At 41.0% G+C, this 23,057-nt stretch overlaps 1 protein-coding gene across 1 annotated transcript in view; it reads right to left on the reverse strand.

Moving 5' to 3' along the window:
• Positions 1–22,419, reverse strand: part of FBLN5 (fibulin 5) — a 44,366-nt gene extending 21,947 nt beyond the window's left edge. The window contains exons 1-5 of the mRNA XM_088057568.1: positions 22,313–22,419; positions 21,950–22,141; positions 19,803–19,857; positions 17,343–17,394; positions 15,944–16,186 (exon numbers count right to left, since the gene is read on the reverse strand). Coding sequence (XP_087913694.1) covers positions 15,944–16,186; positions 17,343–17,394; positions 19,803–19,857; positions 21,950–22,041 — 442 coding nt within the window. The 5' untranslated portion in view covers positions 22,042–22,141; positions 22,313–22,419. The remainder of the gene's footprint in view (positions 1–15,943; positions 16,187–17,342; positions 17,395–19,802; positions 19,858–21,949; positions 22,142–22,312) is intronic.
• Between the last annotated feature and the right edge of the window lie 638 nt (positions 22,420–23,057).

Below are 23,057 nucleotides of genomic sequence, written 5' to 3' on the forward strand. Positions count from 1 at the left end.
CTCATGCAGGAATCTCTAGAGAAGGCTTATAAAATTTCACAGAAGAGGAGTAGAGCCACTAATAGTGAAGAAGTGAATTTTCTATGGCTGAATTGTATATTCTTTCCTGTAATAGTATGGGTTACTTTAAAAAGACCCTGAAAGAAAGAATATATCAAAAATGTAGGGGTTTAAAGCATTATTTATAAAGCTTTTAAACATATCAGTCAAATGCTATTGGCTTCTCCTCCAACAAATTTTTTCAAAGACTTTTCTGGTAGAGTACAGAACATGAGAGAAATAAAAGCAGAGAACTGCTATTCCCACTTTTTTCCCCTGGGGAGCTTTGAGAAATCTCAAGCACAAATAGTCCAGCCAGCTGGTTTAGCCAATTGGTGGTCAGTTTACATTTCCTCTAATAAGTGAACTTCTTGACCGTACATTTTAACTGAGTCATTAAGAGCTCCCTTTCCAAGTGTTTTGGCAGGCTAGAGAGGTCTGGGACAGTGAATAAACCACAATAACTAGTAAAGAAGAGAACAGTCTGACTTTTAATACGGCAGAAGAAATTGATCCAAATGGATCCAGAAATTAAAGCCACAGTGAAAACAAAGGGATACAAATATCCACCTGCAAGTTATAGCAGAAACTTTCATTGGAAAGGCTGCTTCTTCCATTAAAATGCAGCCACTCTGGATGTGCAACATCAAGCGTGTTGTGCAAACTGAAAATTCAAGTGAGATTCTCTATACCCATAGAGATAATTCAGTACAGATGCTGTAGTCACTCTCACAGGATAACTTGAAATCTTCAATATATATGAAAAAAAGACAAAAAGGGATCTCTGTCATGGGATATCATGACAGAGATTGCTTGCATGGGATTTGATACTAACTGATCTCTCACAAAAGCTTCAACAGTAATCACCAGCATCTCATTCAGTAAAGGACTGGATTCAAAACCACTTGGCTTGAGCATGCAAGGAGGCACCAGCTGGAGGAGGCACGGCTGTAGATTGCCTCATGTCACTTGAAAGTGCGTGAGTCTAACACACATATAATGGGCACTCTGACTTTCTCCAAGAGGCTAACACCTTACTCCCTCAACCTAGCCATTAAAACCAGGGGAAAGAGCCTGGCTTACAGAACGTGTGTCTGAAAGTTCGTATAGGGAAGTAGAAACAATTACCAGAAATGCAGGATTTTTTTTCTCAGTTTTTCAGTGGAATGACTCTTTGGTTTCATGGAGAGAAAATTCAGTCAAGACCATCCAGATCAAGACTTCTGTTTTATGCCAGGATCAATAAAGAGGGATAATATCTGCCCTTATCTCAATTGATTTATTGATTGACAGGTGGAGGACAGGGCTCCTGCAAATGTTAGGCAACTTTTATTAGAAATTTTCCTTAATGTAGTTTCAACCTCACATCTTGTCCTGTTTGGGAGTTTTGCAGCCATCTAGAACTTGTCATGGTCCTGCTCAAAACTGGCAGTTCTTGGGGCTACACAAAACAAAACTTTCTGCCCCTAAAGGCTCAGCACATCTCCTTTGAGATCTTGCAATATCAGAATGTCAAAAATCTAGAAATTTTCCATCTTACCTTAGGCCCTACAGGTAACTTGAAGGGGTTACTGAGAGAGCAAGAGAGAGAGAGAGCGAGAGAGAGTGGGAGAGAGTGAAAAAGCCCTCTGAGATGGAACACCTCCTTTTCCTGGGAGGCATGAACTGAGAGTAAGGAGAGCAGGAAAACTGCCAGTAGACATCCACATCACACACTAATTGGAACAAAGTAAACCTCCCATGTCCACAGAGTTTTCATTTATCCAGGACAGTTTGCAACTCAGTAGGCTGGCAGCAGTTTTTGGAACATTGCAAGAAAATGTGGTTCAAGCATTATAAAGCAGTGAATGCCAAATCTGAGTTAAAGCCAGTTATTTGAGCAGGGCTTATAGGCATTTTCCAATGATCACCACCACTGAAATAAATAAATAGATGGCTTGCTATGTATACAGTCAGAGGGGAATGTTGCCCAACATTCATAGCTCTTTGCTATTAAGAGTAATGAGGACACAGCTGTCTGAGTCTGGAAGCCAGTATTTGCAGAGATTTTTCTTCTCCACTGGCTTTCTTCCACTACCCATTCTTTGCTTATAAAAGAGCCCAAAAGGTCCTAACATTTATACAAGAATTACCTTGGCTTTGTGGTGCTTTTGAGATTGTTATAAAGCATGCTGACACATGGACGGATTTGAAACTCAGATGAAATCTGAAAAACAATTTTCTCCCCTGATAAGGTCCCCGATGCCCTTAGTGCCAAGCATAACTCTCTTTAGTCAATCATGACAGCTCCTGGAGCAGTTGGCAGGAGCTGTTGCTATAGGCAGAGACCTGAAGGTCTCCCTTCTTAAAAATGACTTCTAATTCTCACTGCAGACCCTGTGGTTGTAATGTGAATTTTGAGTCACACTTAACTGGTCAGCTCTACAGAGCCTCCAAAGCAAATATAAAAGCACCCCACTCCATTAAAGACCTTACAGCACTTCAAAATCAGTGCTAAAACTCATAGTCTATGTGACAAAGAGAATATCACTTCCATTTTATGGGAGCCTTCAATATATTAAAGGCTGGAACCAGTATCAGACACAGGCTACTGCGCTTCAGGCACTGCAGTTTCAGAACCATGGCACAAGGCATGTTGAAATTGGCTTCTGTAAGTCATCTGGTCTCAGCCTCCACTCAAAGCAGGGACAATTCAGACAGGCTGCTCAGGGCCTTTTCCAGTTAAGGTTTGAACTTTTCCAAGGGTACAACTTCAGCTACAAAGTTTTTGAACCTTTTTTCCAGTGTTGGACCACTTTCATTGTGATAACTGCAACTTTCTGTATGCAAATGCTACAACTTTCACCTATTCCTGTCCACAGGTACCTCTGAGATGGATCTGGCTTCATCTTCTCTGCATCCTCACATTAGACAGTGGAAGGCAGCAAGCAAACAATTCCCTCATAAGCCTCATGTTCTTAAGGCACGCCTAAATTCAGTTCTCTTAACCTCTCCTTGTATGACGTGCTGCCCTGCTGTAACCACTGCAGTGCCCTTTGCTGCACATCCTTCAGCATGCCCAGGTCTTTTTTATGTCAGGAAATCAGAATGACTGGGAGAACTGGGTGCCTGTGAAGGCAACAGAAATTGACTGCACTTTGAATTCTCCCCCGGAGGTAGTTAAGAGAAAATATTTGTAATGTGAATCTCTGCTTTTGTAGCAACTGCTGAGGTCAGCGCACTATTTCATTTGATGTTGAACAAGCACAGAACCAGACTGCACTGTCACACATACAGACCTGCACATATTCATCCCCCAGTCTTCAAGATAAGGCTACCTTCCTTACCAGAACTCAGAAATTCCTGACTAGTGCTACAAGCCGACCGGACTAGCCACATGACTGGTGTCACAGGCAGTCCCGCCAGCTCTCACATTATCCATGAAATCTCAGAAAGACACATGCTCACACGGAGCATTCCCAAGCCAAATGGTTCATTTCCAAGTGGCCTGGCCTGAAAAAAACCCATGTTCTCTTTAGGTAATTAAAAAAAAAGAAAAGTAAATAAATAAACAGAAGAGACAATGTTCCCAACCAGCAAGAACATTTAATCTCTGTGATTATTCCTGGAGCAAACTCCTGCTTTTACTTTTAGAAGGCACATCCCAGTGAATTTTCCATCATGTGGGCCTGCTTTAGTGGAAAGTTAATTTTATTTTTTGTCTTTATCATAGTACTTTCTTTTACTAGCCCCTTACTGCCACAAGGTCTCAGGTCATACTGAATCAAGGGAGGCAAAGGAGCATTCCATTTTAGAAGGCACAATCTCCAGGACAGAAGCAGGCCTAGCAAATTCTCAGCATGATTAGCATTCTACAATTCATAGTCTTTCTCATCATCTCCAATCAGATACTGCAGACAGTGCTTAGTTTAACATTTCATGTCCCTCCCCAGGTCAAAGGGAATGAACCATGGATGGATCGCGTATTTCTGAAATAGTTTCGTGTCCCAAGCTTTTAGATGTCAGCTTGCAGTTTTTGTGGAGCAGAATATGATAGTATTTTTTATGTTTAGATTATGTACATCACTTACCAGTTCCAGAATGCATGTGACCTGCTGGACCATAAATGGATATACTGGAAATTATCAGCTGCTCATTATCTTTAGAGGTATTCTCTAGTCTGTGTAGGACACACCTATGCCATTGTTCTCTGGACTCAACTCTATAGTTGGGTTTATTGTCTGAGGAACAGGCAAATATATTTTACTTCTTTCGATTAAATTCATGGCTTTGAAGTCTTATGTGCAACCCTGTTAAGTTTTCTTGTACCACTTTTCATCTATGACTAGTTAAACCTCTTGAAAATGTTACCGAGAACAAATTTTGTCCCAAAATGCAATGTACCACCTGAAAAATGTAATACAGGTTTTACAGAACTGTATTTTCAAACAGCACTGATTTAGTGGGGAAGACCATCTCCTTTCTGAAGTTGGCATGCTACAGTCTTTTGGGATGAGTACATGAAATCAACTGATAGCTGTCAATGTACAGTTCTGGGCTATTCCATCACAAAGTCAGCCCTGCTTTTAATTAAAATAATTTCAATCTGCTTCTGAAATAAAGCTCCAGATGCAGTGCTTAGTGATTTGCTGGCAATGAGTGTTGCATATATTGCTGCAGTCTACCTCTGAAGAACAGGAGCACGATCCAAGGCTGCTCCAGCCTATGCCGGGTTTGGGATTCCCCACAGGGTTTGAAATAGCAGGAAATTAGCAGCGTGCTATGGCTTTCAGATCACATCTCCTCTCCCTGGCTTGGCTCCTGCTCCAGGATTAAGGAGTGGCAGTCTGGCAAACGGACTCTGCACTGCTCCAAGATTCCTCCTTCGGAAAGGGGATGTCAGGCTACCCGTTCAAGCTATCACAGCTTTGCATTGCTCAGCCACAGTGACAATAAATGGTATTTAATGGGTGGAGGCTCTTACCCATGCTATGTGCTTTTCTCTGCAGAGTTAGATAAAGCATACCATTTTCTTTTGTGCCTCTGTGCACACTGGAAGCTGGAAATATTTACCAAAGGACTCAAAAGTACAGCAACCTACACCTGACAATACCTATCGCACCTCCAACTTGTTTGAGACTTTCTTGCTAAAGATTGTTCCAGGCAGCTTTTAAATTATTCTACTGTTACATATTGTACTATTCCTCCACTACAAGATATGTTCTTGTATAACTCGATACACTGCAGTGCCATAAAGGGCTTTACTATGTTCAGTCTAAAAGTAATTTTCCTTCCTTTCCGCAAATTATAGCCTGTTCAGCAATAATCATTTTTTTTGTACCACCTACCATACAAACTTCTGCCTCTCTGTCATTTACAGTTCCAATTACTGTCATCTTACCTTAAGTTTTACAATACACTTTACTCTTTTAATCAAAGTCAGCTTCAATAATGCCCCTAACTCATTGCTGCTCTATGAGATTTCCATGAACTTGTCAACATCTATCTGGTAGTAAAGTACTTACACCAAATGTCAGCAGGTTGGAGCCATTCTCAACAGAACATACTGAAGTACCATTTGCTCTGTGTTCTAGAATGAGAAGTCTTAGTAGCACTGCCAAAAATTGCCTAATGCTACTCTGCTGTTGCTATCACTGCCTTCTCTAGATCATCTTCCACCAGATGACCATGTGTTAGGTTATCTTTTCACATACTGCTGGGTTCCAGTCCCTTAATTTCCTGATCACAACTACAGCTTTCCTAGACATCTGTGTATTACTGTTTATACAATCTTCCCATTTGGTGTTACCTACAGATATGTTGGTTGTACAAAATCAATTAATGCCTTTGATCCAACCAGCAATTTACTTGCTCACAAGTTAATGCTTCATTTACTTAGAGGGCTGAATGGAAAACAAGAATTTTACTTTACAAAAAAACCCCAAAAATCAAAAACCAAAAAAAAAAACCCCAAAAAACCAGAAAAAAAAATAGAAAATAAAAGCAAGCTCAAAATATTATAAAAAAAGCAGAGATTAAAATTATTTTGTGGAAAAAACAAAAGGAAACCCCAAACAATACTGTCTCAGACCAAGCAGTAGATTGCGGATTCTTTCAGACCCTGCAAGTTTATGGTGCATTCCTCTCCCTCTCCTCCTAGACTCCCTCTGTTTAGCTGAAGCACTTATTTTATCTTCAGTATCTGAATGCTTCATGAATAAAAATTTATTCTCACTGTAGTGGCATGTTACTGATGTAGAGCTAATACATAGAAAAAACAAGAACATTTTCCAGATGGACATATGAGTTTGTATGTCCAAACTTGCAGATGCCCAAGAGAAGACACCATTCACACCCCAGCTTTCAGTAAATGCTAAAGGTTTCTGCCTGAAAATCTAGACTCCTCACGGGTTTCCAGATGATTGTTTGGATATTCCTCAGAGAAGTAGTCAGTTCAGAAAGCAATATTGAGCAAAGAGGTCTGAGGTTGTACTGTCAGCCTGTGACAAAGGCTGCAGACCAGACCAATGGGCATTTCTGCACTAAACTCCCATGGAGGATGGAGATCAGTGAGAGCAGGGGACTTAACCAAACTTCGGTGACCTGGGCCTGCATTTCAGCTGTCCTGACACCTACACTTCTGCCTATCCTCTGCACCATCCTTCTCCTCACACTGCAGTGTGGTCTTACACCACAGAGCACCTGCAACCATGAGTTACAATTGAATGAAGAGAAGGTTTCGCTGGTGTTAAAACTGAAGATGGATTTCAGCGTGTCCTGTCATCTCCAATGGGCAGAGCATCCCAGCCAAGAGACAGAATGCTGAAACAACTGCCCTGAACGGTTGTAATTCATATTTATCTTCTAGCAGCTTTATTTTCTTTGAAAAATTCTCTCATGTCATTGAAGTAGTAAAATGGGAAGGCACAGAACTGGCAGATTAAGGGGTCAGAGCATGTTAAACTCCACACAACATCAGGCAGCTCTTCTATTTCTGTGTGGCAGCTCTGTCATGGGTCTGGTGTTTTAGGGACAAGACAAAGGAACACTGCCAGCACATTATCACTTCCTATAGAGTCTGGCAAAACATATGGTCCATTTGGCTGATTTATACTGGCAAAGAAGAGAATTCATATTTTCTATATATTTTGGCGTAACATCTATATTGTGACATATAACCATAGCAAATTTCAGGCTGGAACCAAATGAAAAGAAACAAGACTGACCCAAAAAATATAAGGGAAAGGCCAAGAAAAACAGTGACTTTAAAGTCAATGAGAACACTGCCATCTCTAGGCATCGTGGGTGATGCAAATATATGCAAAAATTAACAAAGGCTTGAGTAGAGTTCTGGTGCTATGAAAGGCACTGAAATAAATCAGCCTTCCAGGTGAGGAGAGACTATCACATACTGAACTCTGCACATTATGCCACAGGAAGGTAGAGAAAGTGTCACTCACAGGAAAATGAGAGAAAAACAAGCCAAAGAGCTGAGAGACTGGGGAAGGGTGCTCATGATACCTGTCAGTTTTCCAGCATTGTTAAGTGACTTGATTTTCTTTTAAGCCCTGGAACTGTCTAGTTGGTAGGACTGTCTTGCAGGACAGCTGTTCCATTAAGGAAAGCTCATAAAATCTACTCCAGAGCAGACAGAGCTAATCAGTACACAGTGGCTTTAACTGATTTGGCACTGCTGAAATCCCTGGAAGTAAGACATAATAAAGGCGAGGCAGTAACCAAGCCCCATGTATCAAACCACTGTTAGCAGTAAGTCTAAGGAATCACTCAGAGATTAATGGCAGGGGTATGAGCCCTGCCCTGACCAGCACATGCCAGAGGATATGGCAGGCTGGGCACAATTACTGCTCCTCTGAATTGAGTCAGATATAACCTCTTGCCAGCTAACTCTGGGTGACAACTGAAGTCTGTGTATTGTTTGGTTCAGAGCCCATTGACCAGTAACCCCCAATTCAGAGACCAAGCATAACTGAGGTCATTAAACCAGAATATCAGTTGAATTTCTTTTCTTTGCATACCCTTTTCCATCTGTAGTCTACAAATCTCAAGGGAGATGAGATTCCCTGGGTTCTTGCCACTTTGTATACCAAAGCATCATACAGTTCCAAGAAAGAAGGAAAATTGAAACACATAATGTAATAGAGAGGTCACAGTCTAGAAAGATTTTAACCTTCCTGTGTCTGGACTGTAGCCTGCACATCTAAGACATAGGCACTGTCCCTTCTGTGCTTATGCCCCTTCTCTGCACTCAAACTTGTTATGTTTTGTAACATGACCCATTCTCATTCAGCTGTCCCCCTCAGTATGCCACTGTGTTTCCCTCCTTGCTCACAGCTCAGTAAAAAAGAAACTAGAAAACTTTCAATCACTCCCAACAGCAGATGCACACCTCCACAGACAGAATCAGTTTAGCTCAAAGTAAAGTTGAAACCAAATTCAAACACTCCTGGTGGTCACAATTTTTAATCATGATGATCTGACCACCTGTCTATTTTGACCTCGAAATGCAAGAAATGCCACAAAATCTAGGAAATCCTTCTTGTGGTATCAGTAATTTAGCAGGAGAAAAATATGGTACCTGACTCCCTAACCATAAGATACTTATGGTTAGGTTCAAGACAGCTTAACTGAAACCTAATAAATTCACTACAAGAGCTTCTACTTTCAGATCTTCACCAAAGTCAACAGGGACTGTAATCATGGGTCTAAGGGTCTTTGTCTCCAGTTGCTGTCCAGCTACCTACTCAGTATGACTGTAGTTCATTCAATATCAGTTGTGGCTATACTGTAGTTGTATTTATTCTGTTTTCACTTTTCACATCATCACACGTAAATACAGTCAGTGAGTGGTGCTTGAAAGGCACTGACATGCAGAATGATGGGCTTGCTCCTACTGTTACACTTTGGATACTCAGGAGCCTGCTATTTTTCATTCCAGTGCACAGAGTACCCATTTGCTTAATAACATGCCAGAATTATTGGCTTGCATGTTATATTTCTTGGTTCAGTTCTACTCATTTCTTTGTTAATAGTAGAAGTTTCACAAATAAATGAAGCACTTGCCTGTGCTTTTACCACCAGACTGTACTCCTCCCACACTGCACTTAGGGAGGAATGAAAGCAGGAACAAGCCAAGCCACAGAAGGCTCAGTTTACCTTGCTACAGATTGATAAATGCAGCAGCTTTTTCTATCAAGCTGACTTCTCTACTACAGATGGATTAACTTCAGTGAAAAACATCATTTCGACCCTCACTCCCCGTGGTAAGCAGGACAGGATACCATTACTGACGGTCAAATTTCTGTAGGAATGGCTCTACTAATAGACTCTACTGTAGTGGCTGGATGAGTCTTGCCCTTCCTCAGCCCCAGCTCATCCTCTGTGCTGGTGCAATGGTTTCCTGAGGGAGGAAGGAGCTCTGAGTATTTTCAGATGTACCTTTTAACCCATGATTATTTTATAGTCAGCTCATGATTACCTTTATGAAGACTGTTGGTATTGTGAATAGATCAGGCCATCAGATCAGAAGCACAGAAGCTGGATCTGAAAGATTTATAGTTATGTTTGTCTGGAGCTGTACAATATGGGTTTATCCAGTGGGGCAGGATTATGTTAAACATGTCTGTATTCCAGGATGTTAATTATCCTTCTTTCATTACTCTCCTGACATATGGTCTTGTATCTTAAAGTATATAGTTTGTACTTTCCACATGTTTATTTTACCTGGCTTGTCTAGTCTCGTTACATTAAATAATCAAGGGAAAACCATACTGAGTTGTGCTAAAACATAAAACAAATACAGCTTAAGTGTGGAGGCCCAAAGGCCAGTGACTAAGATCCTCATTCCTTGACCCTGGAAAGGAGGTAGTAATACCATCCTTTTGGGTTCTGGTGTTCTATTGATTTGCCAAGTATGTCACCCTGTTCAGCCCCTGCACCATTTATGTATTCTATGTATTCTCTCCAGAATGTTCTCCCTTCCGTGGACCCCCATTGGCCCTATTTTGGTGCATTGCTCCACCCTGTCAATCCCCATTGGTTGCCCCTGTCCCTAACCCCTCCTATGCACCACTTCTACCTGTTCCCATTGGATCCTAGCCCCCTGGATCACCCTGTCTTATCTCTTATATAATCCTGGACCCCCAGCCTATCCTTGTTCTTGTCCCTAAACCCCCTTGGAGGCAGTAAAGGTTTTGGATTCCCAGACAAGAACCTGTCCCAGTGACATCCTTCCTCGGCAGCCTTCTATTGGAATTGTGCCCTAGACCCAAACACGCAGGCAGCCTTAGGGATCTGGTCGTAGCATGGTGCTACACTTTAGTAGAAGATGATTGAAAAACTCCAGTCAAATAGCTGCTGAAAGCTTTTGTGGCACAGATATTCCTGAAGCAAATTGGAGATATGGGTAAAGGGCTTGGACATCCCCTCTTCTCTTATGTATACAGAAACATAGACAAAGGTGGCTCCTGAATTCCAGCCAGGTTAGTGGTGGTGGTGTGGCTTAGGAATGGTACATTCCAATTTAGCACTCCCACTAAAAAACCCACAAGCTGCTCCCCTTCCCCCACTCCTACTGGAGGCATGAAAGACATCACAGGTTGAGATAAGAACAATTCACTGGAAACAGCAATGAGATAAGAAAATGAACAATAACAGCAACAATAATAATGACAAAAGTGTACAGAAGAGAGTGATTCACATGCAAAAATGGTCACTGCAGCCTGCTACAATAAACAACCCTGGATTAATTTTCTCAGCTGGAAGGCACCCCTTCTTCATGGAAGACACAGCCCCTTTGCCCACCCCCAGCAATGACATGGGGGGATATAGAATAATCTGTGGGTTCTGGTCATGCCCCCTTCCCAGCTACTGCAAAAAATGAACCCTGTCCTGGCTGGAACCAGAACAACTGGGGAAGTAACCTGAGTTCTACGTCTCACCTTGAGCATCACTGCTGTGTGATTTTCTCTTGTCTGTGTATCTTTACATAATACTTGCCTGGAAGTCACCTCCACACCTATCATCCCCTTGTGAAATTATCCTTGGTATAATCCTCAAAATGAATATTATTTCACTTTAGCCCCAAAATACCCAGCACAGAATCACAGAATGACAGAATCACTTGGGCTGGAAAAGATCTCTGAGACCACTGAGTCCAACCTTTGACTATGTTGTCCCTTAGACCATGGTACTGAGTGCCATGTCCAGGTGTTTCCTGAACACTTCCAGGGATGGTGACTCCGGAATGGCACGCTTTATGGCAAAGCCAGGAACTGAACACAAACTCCTCCAACCCAAGCCTTAGCCACCAACTATAAACTCTTGAGATTCTTGAGAGGAAACTTTTCTGTTGCTATGGCAGTATGAGGTCTCAATTCACATTTCCTCATACAAAGCCCATGAGCAAAACCATCTATGGGTAAAAGCTATGTATCATGGCCCTTAATTTAATCAGGAGCTGTCAGCAATTACCTTTACTTTCAGAAGTCTGACCTCAACCTCTTGGAGAATCTGTTCTCATGTAATCTTTCCTTCTTTTTCTGGTTAATTTGGACATGATGCAATCATTTCCTAACTGGACTCATGCATAGCCTTCATGAACTGGCCCTCTGGAGCAGCAAAAGAGATTGTCTCACAGAACAAGAGGAAAAGGGAAAGACACATAGGTGAACCAAATAGGCAGTTTAAAAAGGCAAGGGCAGGAGTGGATTCCATTTGTCTTTACTTTATATAAACTCTTCTAAGACATAATCTCCTTACTCCATTTACCTACTTTTCTTCCTCCTGTTTCTACATGCCCAGAGAGGTCACAAGGAAAGCCATCAGGAGGAGGCAGCCTCACTTGGTCACTGTTAAGCCATTGGATAAGGAACTCTGGGCTCTATCCCAGAGCAGCCATGAGCCTGATGCAAGACTTGGGCACCTCCTTTCAGTTCTCTGTCTCTTAATTTCCCTCCCCTTTCCCCACACAGGCACATCTGGTTCCTTCATTTTGCTTGAAAACTCATCTAGACATAGTCTGCTCTTAATGAGGTTGGGCACAGGGCAGGGCAGTACAAGTGCAGCCTTGTACTTGCTTGCTGGATGTGTGGTTTAGGTATGCTTGTAATATAAATGAAAATGATCTAAAACCCATCTGGGCAAAGGTGATCTTTTGAAGGAAGGGGTTTCACTCCACAAATGTAGGACTGGGGACCCATAGGTGAGGAATGTAGGAGGCCCTGCCAATCTTGGAGAAATGAGGAAAGCTGAAGCAATGACTACTGCACAAATGGGGCATGAAAAACAATTTTCTCTTACACTTGGAGACAGCATCCTTCCATTTCCTTCTTCCTTTTACCTTTTGCTTTAAAAATAACAATTATGGGTTTTTTTGGTTTTTTTTTTAATTACCTCCTCTGCCCTCCTCCCTTCTCTCTGTCTCTAGGTCATACTCATCTTGCCTTATGCTTATACTTTTCCTAACATTTACCTTCCTGTTTTTGAGATCTGCTTTCTCTGAGCTCTCTATTCAACCCTCTCCAACCCCATTATCTCCTCACATTGTGAGTTTGCATTAATTGGAGAGAAAGCAATAATAAGAGCCCACCCAGTACAGTTCTTTCCACAATGCCCAGAAGGATTGGTGTTTGAGGCATGTTTTGAAAATCATTGTAAATCAGGAAACAGCAAGGTGGAGTGAAAGGAAACTGGAAAGAGCTCTCAGCTTACAAATGTATAATGCAAGAACACAGGCCCTCACTCCAGTAAAGTGGAGCCAGCAGTTACTAGACCAAGTTCCTTGAGCAAAAAGTCATTATTATGACTAACCCATTCTGTATTTATAGAGAAGTAATGTTAGAAGACAAACAGTTCAAACAGTGAACTTGCACTAGATGTTCTTTGCTTTTTCTGTATATGGCCTTTTATTCCAAAATTAATTGTGGTTATAATTCATTCCCAACCTGCTTTGGAATGATTTACAAAAACTCTGTGCTGTTGAAAACACAGACAACTTACACATACAAAATATAAAGCACTCAGCAACTCCAGGGATAAAAAATACCATGTATTAGGAATCAAACCCACAGAAGACTTAAGAAGTAATTGTCATTAAAACATTTCTCTCTCTGCTACCACAAATGGCTACAGGTACTACGGCAGCACACACAGGAGTCTGGAGTGGGCAAAGCCATCACTATCAGGTGTCTTTGAGAGGCACTTCAGCCAGGAAAAGTTGTGTTTTCACCAAGGACAAGATCTGGAGATGAAAGGATCTTGGCAAGATTGAGTGGACACTCAGCCACTGAGTGTCCACTGAGCAACCTGACCATCCTGGTCAGAAAGGACGAGGCCAAAAAGCTTGAAAGGGAGAAGAACGGATTATTTTATTCTTTATTTTTTATTTTTTATTTTTTTTTTCCTGATTGGAACCTATCAGCCCCAAGAAGGGGAATGTTATGTGAGCAACCAGGGGTGCACATTCCTTGAGAGCCAAGGAATGTGGGGCCTTGGCAGGCAGGCCAGGTGCCAGGCTGGGACAGAGCTGGACCTTCTTGCAGCCTCCCTACATTTTGTGGAGAGGGAGGAAAAAAAAAAAGAAAGAGCTTGTTAAGACTCACACAACTTTCAGATCAAATTTTTTGTCCTGTTTCACTTTGGAAATCTATTGAACAAATTCAGTGCTTCAAAGCTGGGGCTGCAAATCTCCCAATCTCCCAGAAAATGCTCCTGTATTTAATAAGCTGTTTTGACTGAAATTCAAAGTGAAAGTAAAGATTTCTGTTGTCCTAGCAATAGAAAACGTGATCCCGATCTGTAACCCCATATCTGACCAGACAGAAATGTGTACTCTGTTAAAATCTGCAGGAAGCTCAGACACACTGGCATGAGAATAGCTCTGGTTCCCTTGCAGTCAATAGCAGAAAATCTCATTATCTCTAATGGAAATACCTGTAGCAAATTTTATTTGGAAAGAAGGTGCTAGAGGGTGGTGTCTGAACACCAGCTTCACAAACCTGTGAGTTACATAGTGCTTCAGCTACTGGGCAAAACTCTAGTTCACTGTTTTCAACCATTCCACCACAAAATTAGCCCTTGAAGTGCTTTGTATCTTAAGAACCTGCTGAATATTGACAAGGAGGTAAGCACAGAGCAACTGCAATACCAATAACATGAGTTATGCTTATAATTGGCTTATGGATGCCATGATTCCTGTGGTTCAGACTTTCTTAAATGACCTGGGTAAAATTCTGGTTGCTCCTAAGGACCCTGTTAAGGTTCCCTGGTGTTTTGCCTCCAAGAACTTCAAGCATGGCACTGCACATAACCCTGTTAATTGCTCCAGGAATCCTGGAAATGGGATCAGGCCTTTCTACCATTACCACAGTGAGACATGGACCTAATCACCCCCTTTGGTGACAACACTTTCCATCCTAGGGCACACAGCTACAGCAATAAATACTGCATCAACACAGTGAACATCTCCAGAGAATTTCACTAAATAAAAAATGAAATCTAACCCAGCAGAGACCCCTGACAGGTCTTATTTTCTTTTAGTTTTGTTTTTCTTCCTTTAGCACATCATCTACCCAAATTTAAATCTGATGTAGACTTACAAAAACTGCTCCCAGCTTGCTGTGGTACTCAAATGACAGCCTGTCCTTTCCCATGCATTCTCATTAATGTCTCTCATCACCAAACTTTCTTTACAATTAATTCCCAAATACTTGAAAGTTAAAATGACAGAAGTGAACAGCCCTGACTGAAAAAAATACTAGTCCTCCCATTTCTGCCAGCATGGATAGGAACATATGTACCCTTTGGAGTCTGGAAAGTTCACTGTAAAAGTTTCCTAAATCTACCTGTTTTGATTATTCTGGTTTGTGTGGAGCAGATCAGATAATTCAGAGGTTTCATTTCCACTTTCATTTCAGTACTTCTTTTCTGCTAACTACCCCAATTCCTGAATCATCTACAGCAAAGCAAGCAAAATGATAACACTCCTGGAAATCTACAAATCAGTAGATAAAATAATAGGTTGATCAGTTTGCTAAGATGAAAAGAACTAGAGGAAATTTTCAAAGGATCAGATAGTAAAAATGCTAATTTTTACAGCAAATTTTTCAGTTATCCCAGGATTAAAAAACTTCTCAAAAAACCCCCAGGTTTTATGATTTTTTGATTTTTATTTTTATTTTTTAATTTTCCAGTCAGTGTTACTGTGAGTGTTGGTTAGAAAATATGTTTTTCCCACCTCAGAAAGGACAATGATTCAAATACAGCAAATGTGTCCCAAGGCAGCTGAATTTAACTCCAGACTGTCAAAGCTCCTGTAAAGCTCTTGTGGTCTCCTCAGTAGGGAAACAAAGAAAGTGCATCATCTGCAACCAAGTCCCACCAGGAATTTCAGACAATAGAGCAGAATAAGCCCAAAAAACAAGTAAGTTTTAGCTCTTGTGGTTTTCTGCAGCAGTTTTGAAGTAAATGTTGTTCCTTCTGCTTTCTGCTTCTCTGGTTTCAAAGACCAGTTCTCATACAGCCAAGAGATGAACAAAGTTTCCCCAGGCCTCACCTAACACTTCAAATGAAGGACCACATTCTCTCTCATGTACAGAATCATAGGCATAAAAGGCATACTTTTGATGCACTGAGATCACCGGCCATCAGATGATTAACTTATTAAAACATTACTTCTTTCATGAAAGTGGCTCTTCAGCTTAAATAATAGGATTGAATAATATCTTAGTTTGCATTGAATAAGGATGATATGAAACATATAGCTCATATCCTTAAAAAAAATTTGACTTCAAAATACTGGGCTTGACTGCTGCAATAACTGAAGGACAACTGCAGGACAATTGTTTCTGCAATGTCAGACAAGCTTTAATATGAATGAAGATACAGAAGAAAGGTTTCTACAACTTACCAGCACACTGGTTGTTTTCATCCAGCTGGAAACCGAATCGGCAAATCAGAGGTCTTGTAACAGTAGGGTAGTTAGGAACAGGGCCTGGTGCTGGGGGCGGTGGATAAACATTGGAATAAGGACTCAGATACGGTGATCGATACACCGGGTTTGTTCGGGGGACACATAAATAGCCACCGTTCTGGTTGACACACACCATGTCTCCTCTGCAGGCCTCAGGAATAGTCCGACATTCATCAATATCTGGAATGAAATCGCAGAAGTTCAAAGAATGATTATTCCTTAATGGGACCTATCAAAAAAATAGTTAAAGTGTTTTTTACAAATCATTGCAAAAAAATTTATATTCTCCATCAAAAAGGCTAATCCATTCTTGTGGAACCTCACTTTGAAGTTAGATTGTACTAAAATAGGAAACATCCGTTATATTCAACTTATCCTGTGATCTACTCATTTTACTTCACTATTAGAGAACAGAGGGAGAGGACAAGGCCTGCTTTACTATTCCATAGAAGTCTGGTTTGAGCACTGATTTACACATGGCTGCAGCATGCTGCTGCCTTTTCCTGCTAGAGGGTCTGTCCAAACCACAACATGCAGATCAGGATTTCAGAAACTGATGGTTTGGTCTGCCCAGCTGTGAAATTTGGATCCTGCTTTGGAAGTCTTGAGTTCCCTCCCACAGTAAATGTTAGGGTTGCTTGGATCTGGGGACAGAATTCAGGCCTCTTTCTTGTTTTGGTTGAGATTGTTGCTGAATTAAATTTAGCAAGATACAACTGGTTTAGTCAAACAGAGCATTCCCCCGGTTCTTGGGCCACAGAAGCAGTAGGTGATGACAGGGCAAACAGTCTGCTGCAGGTTTTTCCCTTTCTGTTTGAGTGACTTCATTGAATATAGAAGATGCTGCCCTGGAGACTGAATGCCATTGACAAAAAGATGCTCCTGGGCAAAGTGCAGATTTCCTTATACACTACCTTAACTCAGTTTACTTGGAGTTTCAGTGCTAAGAATGGAAGACTATCTGAGCCTGCAGGTGGAGACAGGCAACAAAGACAATAAATCCTGAATTTAAAGGAGAAAGAGAAGGAGGGTGAACAGCCCTTGTCCTTTGGCAGCTAAACTGAGCTCCTATCAAAATGCATCATTGTTGTTTGAGTAGCCCTGACAGCCTGTTAGTATCTCAAAAATGTCAAAGATTAGTGCTATGTAAAGACACATACACACACATATTTTTATATACACATACTTTTTGTATATACATGTATACAAATGCACATATTTGTCACACAGTAAGAACTTTTCAACTAAAACATAGTAAGAGCAGCACAATGTTAACTCAATAAATTCAGGATTTCTGAACCCAAATTTAAATGTATTGATTTAATTAAAGTCCTACCTAAGCATTGCCCAGAGGCACGGTCCAGGTCAAACCCATTAGTGCATTGCTGCTAAAATGAGAGAAAAAAGGACACTCAGTGACTGTGAAATGAGAGGTTTGCAGAGTCAAATGCTCATCTGGATTATTATGATTAGTACAATTGTTCAGCATGATACAGTACATCAAAATAAAGTCCCTTTCCTAGAGGACAGTCAGCAAGGCATGAACCTGAGGCCCCAGTATGTGTTTGGGAGTGGTAACCTCAGGTGGTGGCAGTGTCAGGCTGTTCCTCTGCCCAGGGGTCACCAGTGTGCAATGTGTTACGAGTTGTTAGCACAGAATTACAGTTTTCTAGCTTGGAGTTTTGTTTTTGCCAGAACAGGGGGGTTCATCTGGAAGATACTTGCTGCATTTCTCACAGGCTCTAAAGCTCCCCAGACAGCCCATTCAGCACACAATGCACTAGACATTGACTGATACGGAGCTCCATTTGAAACATAACAAGCTTAATAAAAATAAGGCTCTTCCTTTCTACCAAACCTTGTAATTTTTAGAGGTTAAATCTTTAGACAACATGTTACAGGCATTCAGGGTTACTGGAAGCCTTCCTTCCTATTCTGTGGTGTTGGTTATTATCGGGGCTGGAGCCTTGAGTCTCCAACATCTCCTCAGTGACCTCAGCATTTCTAAATAGGTGAAAGTCCTGGTGATGATGGTTTCAAAGCCTGTTAAAATGATTCCTCCTCTTCCTAGTTTTTGACTGGGCCTCCAGCTATTTAGCAAGGGGCCAAGCAATTGACACAAGCACAGGATCTTCCAGTAAATAGGTTGTACTAAGGAATGTCAGTGAGAGATATCCAGGAAACAGAAACCACTGAAGCAGCCAGAGGGCAGAGGGATGGAGTGTATTCAAGATTCTTCCTTTTTTGTTGTTTCTTAATGATAAGGACACTTATTTTTTGACTTCATAGAAAAAATGAGTGGAAGAGTGAAGTATGTAATTGATGTTTGGAAAAGTAGCAAGTTGTAGATGGCAGACCAAGGGTTAGAGGGGTGAGTCAGTGGAAGTGGGTCATTGCAGGAGTTAGGGACAGGACAAGAAGTGAAACACATGGCACTGTTTGGACTGCACCTGCCACTTGCAGATATGAATACACAAAACCTCTGCTGGAACTGTCAGACAAGTATGGAGGAATGTTGCTTTCATTTATTTTGGCATTCTAAGATGTTTTGGTATCATGTTGTGGAAAGCCAAGATATTCTAATAGGAAAAGGTATAATTGCCCTCATGTTTTAAAAATGTATGTACTCTGCCTTTTGTTCTCCTTTTTCTGTACAGACACTACACCTAGGTTAGCTGGAAAAGCTGAAATAGTTTTTAACAAAATTATTTTGTTTTGGTCAACAAATTATAATTCAGAAACACTGAAATTACTGTAGAACTGGTTTCAACAACTTTCTAGAACTTTATTGTGGAAAAATTTCAATATTGTCAAAATTACCAGTTTCAGTATCTTCAGAAAGAACCCATTGCTGTTGTTTCAGCTTCAAGTTTCTTTCTCAAAGCAACTTCAAAAATCAATTTATGTTACAAGATGTTTTTATAAAAATTATAACATAAACAATATTTTTTAAATTATAAAAACAAACCCTTAAAGACATCTCAAAAATTCTGCAGGGGCATGAAAACTATTTCCCATACAGATCCAATATTCACAAAAAGATCAGTAAGCATGCCCTGTGCAGGAAATTTTCAATGTAATATAAGAAAAAAAATCCTACATTTCAGAGACTTTTGGCAAAAGTATTCAGAAATACAGCTCTGGACACTGAATATATCTGGACTATCAACTAGAAATCCAAACAACATGCCTTTAGGAATAGATTTTCCTGATTTAAAGTTACTTGGAGCCCAAGCACACAAAGAACTAATGATTCTGCTATTTCAAGAACTGGACTGCTTTACCTCCATCCACCCTCTTGAACAGAAATGGGTTTGGGCATAAATGAAAATGAAAACTGGGATACAGTCATTCAGGATCACAGTCCAAAATTAAACAATCTTAAGACATGATCCTGCTATACACAGAAAATGTGTATTTATATGAATGAATTTTCCAAATACAGATGTTTCTCACAATAGAACTGAGTGGTCTCTGGTCTCATGGGATAGGTTTTCTTATTTCCTGTTCCAGAAGTGTTCAATTTAGAGGCAGAATCACATTTTCAGTGAGGTCCAGGTTTTTACAGGGATATTTTGCTGAGCTGGCAAGGATGAGTCAATAAGCTCAATCCATGTTCAACTCCAGAATCCTGCTGGCTGCAAGTTCTCCCCTCTAAACCCTTAGACCATTCAACTTCCTTTTCATGTAAACCCCAGACCACAGAGCTTCCTATCCACTTGCTAGCCAGTTAAGTTTCATGCCATATAGTGCTTCAGTATAACCCAGTATATACATCTCTGCATGCACCTCTCACCTGTGCTTTTCCAGGGCTTGAAAGGCAGACAGCCAGTGTGAAAGCAGTCAGTATCCTGTAATGTGCATAGAAAATAGGCTGAAAACCTTCTGATATCCAGATTTATTACATAGAATTAAATACACATGGACAAATTAATTTCTAGTGACACTTCAGTGTATTCCACAGTTTTGTTAACATGAATTTGGCCTCTGGAGAAGGAATAATATAAATGTGGCCAGATTCAGGTCTCAGAGCCAGTGACTCTGATGGTATGATGGTTTTATGCAACTGGGATTGAAACCAGGCTGTACATGTCTATGGTCTAACCTAATTTTTATGACACCCCATGCAGCAGCTGTAAAATGAACAAGTGTGCAATATTCAATAAAGTGTTTTTTCCCCTCTCAGATACCTTTCTTTTGCAAGAATGAAAGCTTTTCTTGCACACTGCAGGTTTTACAGATGGGTAAACCAGATCAAGGCCCTGCCTAAGCTCACAATGCAAAGCACTGGCAGGGCTGCAGACATGTCATGCAGGAGGTCCTGAATCCAAGCCAGTTGCTCCGACCACTAAACCGCATTTCATCCCCAGGAGGCTCTATCTGACATCAGTCCATTTTCTTGGGCCAGATTCTGTCCCTTTACTCAGTCTTGAAGGAGACACACTGTGCCAGGTCACCAGCTACTAGAGGCTGCTATCTTCAGTGGAGCCTTCCCCAGGTATATCACCTTCACATCTTGTGGTCCCTACTCGCTCTCCACTGCAACTGAAAGAAGAGCCCTACGCTTAGTTTTAGAGCTCCTTACCCAGAGCATAGAAACTATGTAACCTCCCACCTCCAAATATTTACTAACAGATAGAAAAGCATGAAAAAGCTCAATCAGAAACTACTTTTTTTCTAGGTCCTGTGGATTTCAGTGTTTTACTGATTTATAGAAAACTTCCCAGTACCATTAAACCCACACCTTGCTTATCTTGGATTGTAGTTCTAAATGGCAATTGGATACAATACATTCCCACAAAACCAGTAGAGGAAGCAGGAGATATTTTAGGTAGCCTTAGTTCTGCTACCCAAGTGAGCTGCCAACTTTCTTTCTTAGAGCTGTCCCTGATTTCCAGAGTGCAGACTGAGCTGCTGAGCAAGATCTACCAATGGATCAGACAAAACCACACAAAATGACCAACACATTACAAAAAAATTGTTTTAAATGAGGAGACAGGGACAAGCTCTGAAAAGTAAACATACACCCAAAAATGGTTGCTCATAGTGCTGTGGAGACAAATTGTACTTGTTGGCAACTTTCGAGTGACAAGGAAATGCAAATTCTGCACAGTTTTTTTTTAATAGTCCAATGTAAAGCAGTCACACTACAATATTATCCATTTAGATTTGCATGTAATTTATTGAGTCCCCAAATATTTTTGAAGATATTTTAAAGTGTGCACTTCTATAAAGACTGTATACTCATTTTGCATATAGCAAAAACAGCACTGGGAAGGAATACAACAGGTTATAGCAGAAGACAGATGCAGCAACTGGGCTATGCTGCACATTGCTGCAGGACAGTGCACGATAACAAACTCCCCCATAAAACAGTCAGACAAAACTCAAACATTTTTAGACAGCCTTTAGTTTCCTTTGCCATGAAATTATATATTCTTTCCTTTTGGTGGTGGTGGTGGTGTGGGTGAACTTACTGCCCCATACGTGCTCTGTCTGCACCCATGATCTCAATTTGCTCATTACTTTAGATCTAAAATCCCCTCAAGAATTATTAACAAACAAGCAGCACAACCTATCAACACTGTATGCAGCTGGTCACAGTAGCTTGCCCAGCAGGCAAAATACTTTAAACTAGTGATTAACTTCTGCAATAGTAACTAATTACTTCAATCAATCACTGTAGCCAGTGGGATCATTGCTGCTGCAGTTCAGCACTCCTGCAGATGCGCAGAGTATAAGCACAGATCAAGAAGGACCTTGTCAGAGACAGCACAGCTTTAATAACAGCCAGATCGTCTTTCCCCACCTCTGACCATTGAGATCCCGTCTCTTTGCAAATGGCTTTTGCAAGTGGATTGGCATAACATATCCCTGCCACAGCTATTTTCCACAAGTAGGTTTCCCGTCAGTAAGTAAAGAAGTTTCATGCATACCACTTACCTTCTTAATCCTTGCATGTCCAAAACCGTTGGGGAAAGGTGGAAAAAAACCAGAGTCTGTGCGGATGAATAACTAGAAAGTTTTCCAAGCATTACCCTCCGCTAGCACTTCAGTTCCTCTGTCATTTATAGTCCAAAGAATGAAATGGCAAGTAATGGAGAAGATCGGGAGCCGTCTGTACCTCCTCAGACACTGGAGAGAATACAGAGAAAGCACCTGGTTTTGCTTAGTTCTCTTCTGTAATTCAGCATTAAACCAATTGGAGGAGGAATGTTAAAAATGAACACTTCATTTTCTAAGTATGTTAAACAATGCAAATGGGGGCCTCAGCCTGGGACAGCTGGTTTAGATTACAAAGCTCACCAACTGGCTAGACTCCTCACAACAACCTCGAGGAGCCTGCCAGGATAAAACACTAACAGCTTGAAGGAAAGCCTCTCCCGCTGCAAACTTCACAGTTAAATGTGCCTCAGAGCAGAGAGCACCGTTATTGGACAGAAACCCTTATCAAGGGACTGGAGAAGGGAAGGGATTGTTTTCCTTGTTCTGAGAACAAAAAAAAAAGTCAGTCTTTTTTGGAGGCCCTCTAGCTGGTGTCCTGGACAATGAATATGCAACACTCGCTGCTCTGTGCCAATGGCATACTGATGAAAGGTCTGACCCTCTGGGAGGTGAATAACTCAAATTCATGACGATCACAGCTACAGGAACTATATTGCTTGGGGATTATTTGAAAACAGGAATAAACAAATTAAACATTCAAAGTAAAACAAATGGCTTGTCTGCAAACACTGGCCCTTTTTTAAACTGACCTCCATGCTTAAGGGAACAGTTTATGATATGAAATATTTCTTCAGGAAAAGCATAACTTGCAGATCTCCAGTTATGACTGAAGAGGAAGGAAATAAAGTACTTTTTCAGGTGTTTTGCAAATTTGCCACGGGCAGAGCCTTAGTAGGTCAAGCAGAACATTTATGGGATGTGAAAGGTAAGTAATCAGATGTGGCAGAGATTATAGTAGATCCAAAGATGAACACTGAATTTAAATACAAACACAGACATTAAACAACTACTTTGAATTTCTGTTGAGTGTCCCCATATAAGAAAA

The sequence above is a fragment of the Pseudopodoces humilis genome, chromosome 7 (genome assembly GCF_049639895.1).
Source record: "Pseudopodoces humilis isolate 2021_Gansu_Grassland_sample_001 chromosome 7, ASM4963989v1, whole genome shotgun sequence".
Lineage (NCBI taxonomy): Eukaryota > Metazoa > Chordata > Aves > Passeriformes > Paridae > Pseudopodoces > Pseudopodoces humilis.